At 54.0% G+C, this 12815-nt stretch overlaps 4 protein-coding genes across 4 annotated transcripts; 1 reads left to right on the top strand and 3 right to left on the bottom strand.

Moving 5' to 3' along the window:
* Positions 1–95: 95 nt before the first annotated feature.
* AYL99_08999 (hypothetical protein) lies at positions 96–652 on the top strand (the record flags this gene model as incomplete). Its single annotated transcript, XM_018840507.1, has 2 exons — positions 96–152; positions 350–652. 2 exons carry the CDS (start codon positions 96–98, stop codon positions 650–652), a joined length of 360 nt encoding a protein of 119 aa, XP_018690254.1.
* A 745-nt stretch (positions 653–1397) lies between these two features.
* On the bottom strand, positions 1398–1925 carry AYL99_08998 (hypothetical protein; the record flags this gene model as incomplete). Its single annotated transcript, XM_018840506.1, has 2 exons — positions 1398–1660; positions 1751–1925. 2 exons carry the CDS (start codon positions 1923–1925, stop codon positions 1398–1400), a joined length of 438 nt encoding a protein of 145 aa, XP_018690253.1.
* A 2350-nt stretch (positions 1926–4275) lies between these two features.
* Positions 4276–5939, bottom strand: AYL99_08997 (hypothetical protein; the record flags this gene model as incomplete). Its single annotated transcript, XM_018840505.1, has 2 exons — positions 4276–4509; positions 4689–5939. The coding sequence occupies 2 exons, from the start codon at positions 5937–5939 to the stop codon at positions 4276–4278; spliced, it is 1485 nt and encodes a 494-aa protein (XP_018690252.1).
* Positions 5940–6284: 345 nt separating this feature from the next.
* Positions 6285–12377, bottom strand: AYL99_08996 (hypothetical protein; the record flags this gene model as incomplete). The annotated part of the gene is made up of 1 exon (XM_018840504.1): positions 6285–12377. One exon carries the CDS (start codon positions 12375–12377, stop codon positions 6285–6287), a length of 6093 nt encoding a protein of 2030 aa, XP_018690251.1.
* Between the last annotated feature and the right edge of the window lie 438 nt (positions 12378–12815).

Here is a 12815-nt window from a genome sequence, read left to right as displayed (position 1 = left end):
GAGCAGAGCAGAGCAGTGCAGTGCATTGACTCCCAGTCACTCAACTCTCCTCCTGGGTGAAACCGCATGCCGACAGGGCGCTCCCAACGGCGGTGATGGTTCGCAAATTCATCGAGCGCACGTTGCGCGGGACGAATCTCGAGATCTTCAAGGTACTTACTTCGTTATATTTACTTGCCCACGACCGACCTGTCCATTTGGCCTGCCCGATCCCAATCGACTCTTTCCCTTCCCCCTCCACTGGCACCTCTATTCCTCGCTCCCCTCTGCCCATCTCCTCTCTCCCACCCCCCCCTCCTCCCTTCCGCATCCAATATAACTAATCACCTACCGTATCTGTGTCCACCAGTTCGGCCTCTACCTCTCCTTCCCCATCGGCTACATGTACTACTTCGGGACGAACCTGGAGAACCGGTTTTCGGTGCCGGGCTTTTGGCCCTCGGCCGAGCAGTCGCACAAGATTCCCTACGACAAGGACGAGATCCGCGCCGAGATCGAGCGCCACCAGCGTGCCATGCGCGACCAACGCGACCGACAGCGCCAGGAGGCTCTGGAACAGGCCAAGCTGGCTTTTGCTGGCGGACAGCAGCAGCAGCAGCAGCAGCAGAAGCTGGGGACAGGGAGCGATGACGAGCAGAAAGAGACGGTCTGAAATAATAATTATAAAAAGGAAAGAAGATGTGGCCATGAAATAAAATAGACTCGTCGGCAATCTGGCTCGCGGCGCATCTGCATTTACATACAAATCGCATGGCGACGGCGCAACGGGGAACAAGATTTGACCAGAGATCAGTGGGATGGGATATGCATGCAGCCATGCACTGGAGCATGTGCTACTACGAGGATAAACTCAAAAAATGACTGCATTGCTGTGAAAGACACACACACTCCCCGGGGGCGGATGACCATACTGTATGTATATTTACACCCATTTTTGAGGCGGGGGGTTGTGACATTCCAATGGAGGCGCAACAAGCACGTTTGACCAGTGTGGGCAGCAGCAGCAGGGGAATCATGGAGACTGTACTGGGTAGAGGCAGGCAAAAGGTGTGTGGGCGGTTGATATGTGAGAGTAAGAATCTGTATCAATACTGGGGATGATGGGCCCGTCCACTCGATCCAAATACACGCTCTTCACACGAGTTCGAGCTTCCAAACAAAATTCATCAGTGTACACCTTTTGTGGTTGAAAATATCTGGAATACCATCAGCGCGCGTGACTGAACGCCGAATCAGAAGATTGTTTGTTTCGCTGTGACCATATCCAGCAGCAATGCGCCGCGTGCATACATTACAAATTTCCCAGTCTGAATGGCTCACGCCCAAAAAACACCGTGACCGTGGCCATGCGTACGTCAGCTCCAATACAAGCAGACAAGGGGGTATCATTCAAAATATCAAAGTTCTCTCAAGGTTTCCCTTGCTGATTCCACTACTCGCAAGGTTGGAATCACAGCCGACGCGATTGCCTCTGAAGTAATCCGCAGCCCATCTGCCGTGAGGGCCATTGCTTCCTTGGAAAGAGCCGTCGTCGAGTTCTTGTAGGCGAATTCCCCGGAAATATAGTAGCAGATACGGTGATAGATAACGACAATGTGGTTGGGGAGGTAGAGAGTTGCAGCGGTGACCAGCATCGAGACCAGCAGGAAGAGGATCAAATCTACAAAAAAACAAATGATGATCAGTTCTCTGGTGGACACGCCATGAAAGAGAGAGAGAGGAGGGAAAGGCGCGCGAGCAGCAAACATACTGAAGATGAACTTCTCCGTTGGGGTGAGCATGTAAAGGGAGAACGTGACTTCATATTGGTATTTCTTCAGCTGGACCCAGCGAAGGAAAGACGACAGCTGTGATCTTTTCCCCTCCTTGGCGACTTTGGCATAGTCGGGAACGGGCATGGCGAAGGTGAGAATAGGCATCGGCATGAGGTTTGAGTGGACAGTTACAGGGGACCGAAAGATGCAGTTTTGTTTGCTGTAGTGGTGGTGGTCGAGGATATGTGGTTATGGTGATTGCACCGAGTACTTCTTTCCACGCAGTTCTGACAGGGAATCTGAAGCTACCGAGGGGAGAAGGCGAGAGTAATCCAATGAGGACACGGGTCAGGTCTCCGGGATGGAAAATGTCGTGGTAGGTAATTAGGAACGAGCGCGGCGAATGATAGTAAACGAAGGTGAGGGCGGCCGGGCGGTGGGAGAGGAAAAAGGAGGCTCAGCCAAATCAAACAAAAAAAATTAAACCTCTCAGCAACGCACGACGCTGAGTGAGAAAAAAGGGCTAGGGCAAAGGGGGTAATAGCAGGCAGGGACAGGTTGATTGTCGAAGGACTTCAAGCGAGCGAAGAGGATTAGTTGTACAAGAAAAGTCGAAGGGGAGGGAGATGTTCGGTGTTGCAAAAATGCGAAAGGGATCGAAAGAGTTTACCTGCACTGCACGCGGGATGGAAAGATTGTGACGCCAACGATCGCGCCTTTGTTTGGCGGCGTCTGGCAAGCGACCACGCGTTGGAGCCAGGTAGAGAGGCACAGGGGGCGGGTGACTGGCGCCAGTAATGATCTAGGGCCATAGCTTAGCTTAACTGCGAAGCCGACAGAGGAAGAGGCGCGCCCGGTGAGTGGGTGGCATGGAGGGGCTAGTGTCCCCCCTTGGCGTGAGCATGGGATCCATGGGCTAGTTACAGTACATACTGTACGTTAGGTAGGTGATTAGCCTAGTGTACCACGTAGGGGGATGCGTTACCGGAAAAAAGCACCAGTGGGCGCCCCGTTAGGGTAGGTATGCCTATTTCTCGCCTGGCTGGTACTTACGGTAATACCCTTCCACACTCTAGAAGGGGGGAAAAGGTTTGGCCAGGCATGAAATCGATCACTCTATCTCTGCGACATGCCATCTTTCTATCTCTAATCTCTACCATACCACACCTCTACCCAAGCCAAACCACTTGCTGCTGCTGCTGACCTACACATCTCATCCACTCAGCCAAAACTCCACGATAGACATACTATAGGTATAGTTAGTATTCGGGGGATTGACTCCACATTTGTTGTTGCTCATCTCGGACCGCTAAACCCCCCCTTGCGAGATCTTCCGAGCTCCAGCTTACCAGTGTATTTCCCGTCCATCTGCCCGTCGACATCACATCTCGGACCGGAGGTGATATTCTCAGACGTGCACCGATGAGCCTCTCTTGTGAATTCCAAGAGTCCGTGCTGGAGTGTCTTGTGCAAGAAATAATGTGCCCTCTGCGGCGCGGAACCGGAGTCATCATCCTGGTCCCCCTCCACCCCTTCAGTCGCTTTGTTTAGCTTCAGGCCTCAGCACTTTCAGGTTCCTTGACTCGCCCGCTTGCCTGCCCAAATATTCAGGTGCAAGAAGCGGGCGTTCCATTCTGCACTGCCTCGCTGACTGATCCACTCCCCGTCCGAGACTCATCCGGCAGCGTCCGGGCTTTGGTCTCCCATTGGGCATCGCGCCGGCCGGGTGCATATTCAGCATCACATCATGGAAATGCGGTAAGGAACTCGGGTTGAGGTTCGTGGCGTCGAGGTCCCCGGTCTGTGAAGCTGCAGAACCCTTACGTGGTGGGCTGCTAGTTTGGAAACGGAAGGACTTCGCTCACAGCCTTACATCAAACTTCCAGCCTGGGGGACATGATGGTCGTTCCATATATTGCCACGGATCACCAAATCCCGAGGTCCGCAAGTTTCGGACTTGGGCCTAGGTCATGTCTCAACTGGAATTGAAAGGCAGGGTGTGGGAAACGTATTCCTGGGCTGGTAGCTGCAGACGCACCGAGGAGCTCCTCTTACCGACAACACCGATCGCCTGTACAAGGACATAAGTCGAACTCATGGGTAAGTTGCATTACTCCGGGGACAGCCCGTTTGCATTGGGCAATAAAAGAGAGAGATGGGAGAGCGTGAGAACGATGATGAGTGAGTAACTGGATTCAACCTCCTGCGAAGGATAGGTAAGTCGGTTGTGAGCATGATGTTCCCATGACCATTGCAGCCTCGCCAAAGTACATGGTCTAGTAGAACACATCGTTCCATCCAACCTGATCTGGCTATTGCCTATGCATCCGAGATTTGTTGGGGATTCTCTCTGTCCGCCGTCTGCCTATCTATGTTTTTTGCTCTAAAATCGGTCTGTCCAGGCTCTGGTCTACCGGCTGCGGCTGCTCTAGCGCTGAAAGATCGCTCGGCCTGTTAGAAAAACCAAACCATCAAGAAAACTGTGAAGGGTGTCTTCTCCTATGCTCCCTGGTTGTTGTACTCAAGCCTTGCCATCCGAGAACTGCACGACCGCCCACTTCCCGCTCCACGCCCACATCCTCGCCCCCGAATCGCCCCCGCCGCCAGCCGTGGCACGGATCTCCTCGTCCTTGCCCTCGGGCAGCCCGACCACGACGTCGGCCTTACACGTCCGCAGCGCCAGCACTCGGATACCTGACGACGGTCCAAGTGGGCCGATCGCTTCCGTGAAGGGTGTGGTGGCGGGCCAGGCAGCCTACAATGTACCGAGATTTCGCGTTAGCTGAAGTGGGCCACCATTGGAATTCAGTAGCGATGACAGAGAGGGATGGAAGGGGTTATATAGCGGCTCAAGCCAGGAATGGAAACTGAGAATGGGGAGAGAAGTTGAGAAAAAGGGGAGAAAAAGAGTGCGAGGAGGAACCCCAAACGTACATCTCCCGTCAACTTCCTATAGTTCAAGTCGCCTTTGAAAATGACCAGCTCGCTCTCCTTCAGATCCTCCACCAGGGTCGGCGCTACGTGCGGCATGCGCCAGAAGCTGCCGGCGTGGGTCCAGAACCGGTTCGGCCGCAGGATCAGCTTGCCCTCGCCGTGCAGCTGGCTCCAGTGGTCGAAGAGGAATTGGACGTTGGCAGCCTCTTCGTCCGACAGGGGTGCTGGCGACGGCGACGCCTTTGAAGCGTGTTTGTCACCATCACTATTGCTGTCGCCATCCTCATAAAACGCCTTCGGGTCTGCCATTGCCTGCAGCAGCGCCTGGAAGTCCTTGGGCACGACGTCGCTCACGAACCACGGGATGTCCTTTGGGTGCATGACCACCTCGGTGGCCAGACCCGTCGCGAGCAGGTACCCGGCCAGCACGAGGTCGACGAAGAGCTCGAACCCCGCGTTGTCCAGGACGATGTCGACGCGGCGGTGCTCCTTGCCCTCCCGCAGGGCGGCGCTCAGCACCTGGAACGCCCGGCCCAGGTCGTTGACCAGGATGTTCTTCTCGGACTCCTTGCGCGCGTTGCTGCCCTGTAGCTTCTGGATGTCCTCGTACGTCAGGCTGGTCAGGAGGCTGAGGTCGGTAGCGTTCCCCCACAGGCAGATCTCGGCCATTTCCACGAACAGCAGCCGCTCGGCGTCGGCGATCTGCTGTGCGTCCGTCACGCCCTCGGCCACCGGCGCGTGCGCCTGGGACGACGCGATCTGCTCGATGATTCCGCGGTACTCAGCCGCCAGCTCCAACACTGCCGGCCGCGACGACTTGAACGTCTCCATCTTCTGCCGGTGGAACGGGTCGTAGTCGCGCCAGAACTTGGTCGTGGCCCGCGAGAACAGCGTCGCCAGCCGTCGGTACAGGTAGCACTCCGAGAACAGCCACTCAACGTTGTGCCACGTCGGGGGTCCCCGCGCGGCCAGCTCCTTGTTGTATCCTTCCACGTCTGGGAATCCGTCGTCCGGGATCGGTGTTAGTGTCCGATTATGTTGTAGCTCGTACTTCAACGACCCTAGGGTCGAGATGATAGATTTGCCTTCCGTCAGTACATCCTTCTCTGAGTCTGGGAGCTTGGAGACGGTCCGGTGAACATCGTCTATGGCACCTGTAACGATGGCCGGCCATCGCTCCCGTGCAGACTTGTGAGCGAAGGACGTGGGGTCCGAAGTCTGGTAAGTCGGGACTTTGGGATCGTACTCCATTGTGCCGGAGCTGGTGGAAGGACACTGCAAGAATCGAGACTGACGCACTGATGCTCTTCCTCTTTTTGAATGTTTTATGCAAGCAGAGATTCGACCAGAGTCTGAGTGTTATATGGGAGTTGAAAATGCCATGCAGAGATAAACTTTTGGTTGAGCGAGTCTCGTCCAAACTTACCGCATACGGCGACGCCAAGCACCAATAAGAAGAGGAAGCTATATACCTGCGTGTGTATATATAGGGGGATTCTAATGAGGACATATATCAGGTGTGCCAAAGCCCCTTCGTGGTCAGTTTCATTAACTTGTTGTTCTCTATCTATGTTCGGCATACTATTTCACTTTCCCTCATCCAAAGTCCATGCGCAGCTCAATTGCCGGCCTTGCTTGGACGTTTTCCTCCGAGGTGGCTTCCTGTTTCTTGCCCACACCGGCAGCACGCAGGAGGCTTTCCAAATTCGAGCGCTGTTCCTCGTCCAACAAACCGACCGTCATCCGGAACGCTATCTGATCTGTCGCCACAAGTTCGAGCAGTCTCGCGGCGCTCTCTTTCCGCATAGCGTCCAAGCTATTTCCCTTGGGGATCTGTTTAGCACGAAGCAGGAGTAGCGGCACCAATATGGACATGGCAGCAAATCGTCCGGCGGCTTTGATCGAGACCACAGCGGCCACCAGAGCTTGTGTCAATGATGTCTTCACACTCTCTGGATCCTCCGCTTCCGGATCACCCACATATGGTACCAGCCGTGTCCACAGGATTCTTCCAACGGCATCGTCGCAAGGTGTTTTCGGATTCGTGACAAGTAACGACCGCATACAGCCGGCTGCGATTTTTGCAAGGCCTACGTCTTGGAGGCAGTCGAGTAACTCTGACAAGGATTTTATGATAAGTTCGTCGTTGGCTGGAACAACCGAGCTGGCTGTGGTGAGCAAGATCGTCATCGAGAGCAAAGTGTTCTTTGCACAGGTGATCGCATATTCGTTTTCTCGGCGCTGAGCCACAGCCAAGATCGACAGCATGCGGTACAAGCACCCGCGGACAAGCCTCGAATTGACTTCATTGGGGCCGGACTGAACGACATCCTGGAGGAACGCCTTGAATATAGGCATGATTTGTGGCAGCACTTCATCCTGACATAAACCAGTCGCAAGAAGGGTACAGTAGCTGTGAATAATACAGGCATGTAGATCTGCCCGAATGATAGCCGGAAATATCGAGGCCACATCCACGAGCGCTTGAAAGCAGAGCCGGACGAGGGCATTGCCATCGTCTCCAAGCCTTCGAAACGCAGAAACCGGCGGATCTTCGAGGGTCGGTATGAGACCTGTCAAGACCAAGATGATAATCCTTGTCAACTCAAACAGTTGCTCAATGTCATCTGAGAGCTTTTCATCACGGTCCTGATTCTTTGCTGCGACGTGATCCAATGACAAATTCCGCGCAATTTCTACCAGAACGCTCTGTGTCTCTCTCGTGCTCGTGAGAGCGAGTCGATCCAAAGTATCTGTTGTTTCATTGAACACCGCCTCTTCGTAGATGGCATTGCCACAGACTTCAGGCGTCAGTATCTTCCTTAGAGCTTGCAAAATTGATAGTGCCTGCGAAGGGTCTTCCCTAGCCTGGGTCACCAAGGCCTCGAAAGCCAGTCCGAAGAGAATGAAGAAGAATGCAACAGGTTCCTCACGGAAGCTCATGTCTCTTCCAGGCGCAGCAGCTTCATCTGCCGGGCCGTCAACCGCAGAATTGCGTTTGTTATCGAGAGCGTCGAACACCGATTCGCTGTCCCTTTCCACAAGTACAGCAATGGCATCTACAATGCTTAGCCAGTTCTTTTGGTAGAACCTCAATCGGACTTCTCGGTTGAAGGACGCGTATCGTTCATCCAAATTGCCGCCCGCAACTTCGCCTCCCAGGGTATCTGAGATCTCCGGTTCAAATCGCAACCCGGCAAACTCTTGCAGCGATGTCAACCACAGTGGCGCCAGTTTGGGAATGTATGGCTGCAAGATTTCCTCCAGGAATGGTTGGTCAGAACTTGCCAGCTGCAGCTGTGCCCAGCTAGAAAGGATGCCCATCTTAAGCATGGCCTGTGCATTTGGGCTGAGATTCTTCAGATCACCAATGGCGGCTTCTGGGACAGGTCGCGTAAGATTGTCCACGCCCATGGCAAGAACCTTGAAGATACGACCCATGCGTTCTGCGTTGGTTACGATCCCTGTAGCAACAAAAGTAGCGCATACGCCGATGGCTTCAGCTGCTAGTTCTGGGGATGAGTCAGATGCGAAGGCGGGCGTGAGAGCCGAGCTGATCTGGGCTTGATACTGCTCCAGAAGGGACGCTTCCAGGAAATCAGGATCCGGAGTCTTGCCAAATAATTTCAGGATCTGGTCAATTATTCGAAGACCCCAGACGCGAAGCTCGACCACGTTGGCGGTCGAGGCTGAAAAGGCAACGCGAATCACATCCGCGATCTTGCTCTGTAGAACTTCTTCGGCAGGAATGACTCGATCCGGCGACATAGCTGCTTGGATAATGTCCATTGATTCACTGAGCAACCGCATAGCAAAGTCTCTTGTTTGCCAGCGGAGAAACTCTTGACCTTCGGGCGCGGCATCAGCGGTTTCACCTTGTGCAGCAGCCGCCGCCGCCGCAAAGCCCGCAACCTCTTCATCTGCCAAGTCCGGCATGGCAGTCTTCGCGGTGGTGACTCGGGTTGGTGCTGACGCCTTTGTTCTCGTTCTGGAGAGGATGCTTTGACATTTGTCAATCCATGCGGCAGTGTCAACCAGAATGGTTTGCTGCATCCAGTTCTGCAGCATTCCCTGCAAGGCATTGTTTTCTGGATTGTCGTCCAGGCGTGTCCACAAATCGTCGCTCAGCTTAGAAGTTGCCACGCGCGCAACCTCAGACGAATTCCTTTTCATCAATTCCCCAAGGCCTTTCATCGCAGCCGACCGGAGGAGATCCTCATCGGACGAAAGATTGGCCTGCAGATCCAGGACGTATTTGGCAAACTGAAGATGTGCCGGCGCATACATACAAAGATGACGGAGGCATTGATAACTTGCACTGCGTAATCTTGCCGAGGGCTCTTTTTGCAAGTAGCCGATCAGTACCAGTATCAGATTGCGTGCTTTGGAGACGTCCTGCAGGTCGGGGCCCAAGACGTTGATGATGCTATCAACACATTGCGCAAGTGCCAAAGGCGTGAAATGCTCAAGTTCAAGGTTAGATGTCGCCAGCGATGCAGCTTCCTCGTTGTGAGTATCACTTGAGTAGAGTTGAGCAAGCAGACCCAGCGTGCTTGTAGCATAAGTTGAGAAAGCCAGTCCAGCGGACTCTGCCACCAGAAGCAACCCTTTGAGAGCCCAATAATGAACGGTCGTGTGGCTGTCACTGCACAACGATAGGAGGACGCCGACGATAGTCTTGATATGAAGACTGGCTGCCATGGCGCCCACTTCAGAGTGGATGTATCCGAGCGCAAGAGCACATCCAGCACGAGCGCTGGGATCTCGATTTGCCACAATTATGTCGATGAGGACTTTGACCTCCCTGTTAGTGAATTGAGTTCCCGCGAGATTGCATATGCGACCTATAGCCCGAGCGGATATGTGCCGCAGGATGGGATCGGAGCTGCACAGGTATCTGTCCAAGAGTTCAGTGATGACTTGTCCCACTGCGCCGGCATGCATTTTCCCAGAATTGTATGGCGTTTCGTTATTCGCAACAGCTAGTGCGCATAGGAAAGCGAGGGCAGTGTTGATTTGCATTGCCGCTTTTCGGCCTGGTTCACGTTGCAGTGGTTGAGAGACAGCAGTGATAAGCTGCTCCACCGTGCTCTCTTGGATTCGGGGAGACTGGAGAGGCAATGATATGGCGAAGAGCTTGATTGCCAGATTCACACAGGATGTTGCAGGTGAGCTAATCTCCGCCTCATCCAGGCGATTGTCTGGCCTTGATAGTAAGGCCGGATCGTGTTCAATTGCCGGCAAGGCAGGGCATCGCACCAGGATATCTGGAATAGAAATCTCTTGTTCCGTGTATGCGTCAATGCTTGATTCACTATGATTTTCGAAAGGTAGATAGGTGTCGAAACTGTCCGCCAAACCGCTGACGCCGAAGCTCCAGTTGTCTTCGGTGGCCCACAACCCCTCAAAGTTGCTCGCGGTATTTGCCAGTGACGCCTCCAGGCTTTTCAGAACCGGACGTTCCGGGTCGGTGAACGTCCTCATTGTGAGACCTATCAAATCCGAGTGCGACACAACGTCGCCTTGTTCGAGGTGCTTTAAACTGACCAAAGAAATGAAGCATTGGAGCACACGTCGGCGGAGCAAGATTGCGAAGTCCTGCAGTTGAAGGGCAGGCAGTAATCGGTGAGACACATCCTCTGACTCTCGAGCAGGCGGCAAGCTGTCAAGGAAAAGGATAGTATTATGCAGCATGGTGGAGATTCGCTTCGAGCCATCTGTGGTGACCAAGCCACTGCAAGAGGAAAGAAACATGAGCAGTGCGCTCAGGGCACATTCGCGGACGTGTGATAAAAAGCTGAGCTCCAAATGGCCTCTCTTGCCGGCATTTTCATGGGTCAGCGGAGGAGGGAGTGCGTTTCGCCAGAGTAACATGAGCTGATTCAGGTGGACTTTGACAAAGCTGGGTCCCAAACTCATCAGACCGCCGATCAAAGTCCAGGCGACCTGCACTTGCATTGCTGAGAGCCGTAGTTCGGCGGCTGCACTCGACTTCAATAGGTCCGTCGCGAATGTGAAGATGGCCGAATACGTCTGGACGGAGCCATATAGCGGTCTTTGGGGTGCGCAGCTCACAGCAACTGCAATGGCGGCGGCAAATCCGATTGACTTTCGGTGTGGTTGCTTGGCCTCGGCCGGTTGAAATTCTCTGTGCAACTGCGACATGGCATGTTCGATAGCACGCATGAGCTGGGTCGGACACGCGAGTATAAAGGCCCTGAAGCATTGAGCGGCATGGCTCTGGACCGTGTGGCTGGGATGCTGGATTACTTGGAATAATGCTTCTCTGCAGGAATCTTGAAAGACATTGGCTGCTGGTCCCAGGCGCAACAACAAGTCTGTCAGAGTCGTTAACGCTCCAGCAAGGATCCGCTTTGACGGTTCGCGTTTTTCCGGCAGTACCTGGGGATAGTTCTTGATAACATCATTAATAAGGTAGCGGGCTGCATTGACCTGAGCGTTCTCTGTCAGCAGGACCGTGACATCGGCAAGGATCCACTGGACCAGTTTCCGGGTAAGGAGCAGTCGATGTCGATTGAATGATATGGTCGAGTGATTCAGTAGATCCGCATATGTATGCACTGCTATCGAGGCGTAGTTTTCCTCCAAGGTCTTCCGAGGCAGTAAGTGAAGGAGATATTTGTAACAAACTGCTATGCCCGCACGAGATTTGTTCGTTGTCGACGCCCGACAATATTGCTGCGAGAGGATTCGGAGAACTTCGTTCAAGGAAAAAGTCAGCCGCATCGAGGCCTTTGCCTGTCCAGGTGTGGGCGAGGCTGGCCTTTCAGCCTCAACTTCCTCATCCAGGTCGTCTCCTGGCTTCTTGGACTTTTTGGGTTTCCGCAATACCGGTATCTCGGCGTGCCCATTCACAGAATATGCTTGATTCAGTGCAGCCGCCATAGCGCCGGCGGCGGCATGCCTGACCGGCGGGGTGGAACTGTCGAATGCTTTCCAGATAGTTGTCTTGAGGTTATCGAAGTCATTCGAGTTGTTGAAGTAGCCGGTCTCACTAGCCAGACTGCGGAGACATGAACATGCACATCTCTGGACAAAGGTTGACTTGTCACCAGTTGCAGCATGTCGGGCCTGTTTCCAGATGTCCCGAGCAACATGCTCATCCAGGCTTCTTTTTATCCCGATGATCAGTCCGCCGAGTGCTCGGAAGACGCATCCCCTTATTCCTGCATGGGAAGACTTCAAGAGTTTGAGAATCGTCGCAACCGTGAAACCAGAGAGACTGATAGCACTGTCTCCTGCCGCGCGAAGAACAGCCCTGAGACAAACGACGGCCGCATGTTTTGAGCCCAGCTCTTTGTCCGTCTTTCCCGCATTCAAGACGGCTAAGAGGTCGTTGATCGTTTCATAGAGGAGACTGCGGCTGCCACGACCGAATGCATCTGCGAGGATTCTCCCGAGGCCGTTTCGGATCACACGAGAGGGCACGGGAGATCCCAATCCGACGATCTTGATGACTTCCCTCTTGATCGAAGCTTGATAGGAAGGTAGGGACTCGGCCGACAACTGTTCGACATGCCGCTGAAAGTCGGAGACAAACGTCAACAGGTACAGGTCTTGCTGTTCAGTCGGAAGGGCGTGCAACTTGGACACGTCCAGTTCAAGGTTCGCGGTGCCGTTGACCGCAGGCGCAGATTGCGGAGCGGGAGCGGCAGAAGGCGTCGCCATTTGGGGAGGATGCGAGAGATGCGAACGTCCTCGGTGGACGAACGCTGCGATATCCGTTCAAAGTCATATATGCCAGGGCACGACGGACGTTCAACCCTCTGCTGACCGCGTTCTGCAACTCCAGCCTGCAAAGGTGCATGTCTGTCCTCAATCTTCGACTTGCCAATTCCGTCGCGCAATTATTCTTCCGCGCTCGACTGTACCAATGACCCACCGTACACTTGGCAGTCTACTGCGGAGCATTGGGCCGTGATCACGAAAGTAAAAAGGGGCTTCAGCCCGACTGGCGTGTGACAGGAGTGATTTGTGCCAACTAATATCTGGAGGAATCACTGGATCTGTACTTTATTCGAAGCAGGGATGCTCCACAGCCAGATGGCTCTCGGTAAACGGGACATTTGAACAACTCGGGTCGAACATACGAAGTACCCCGGAAGC

The sequence above is a fragment of the Fonsecaea erecta genome, assembly GCF_001651985.1.
Source record: "Fonsecaea erecta strain CBS 125763 chromosome Unknown Scaff8, whole genome shotgun sequence".
NCBI lineage: Eukaryota > Fungi > Ascomycota > Eurotiomycetes > Chaetothyriales > Herpotrichiellaceae > Fonsecaea > Fonsecaea erecta.
This window is presented reverse-complemented; position numbering and strand designations above follow the sequence as displayed.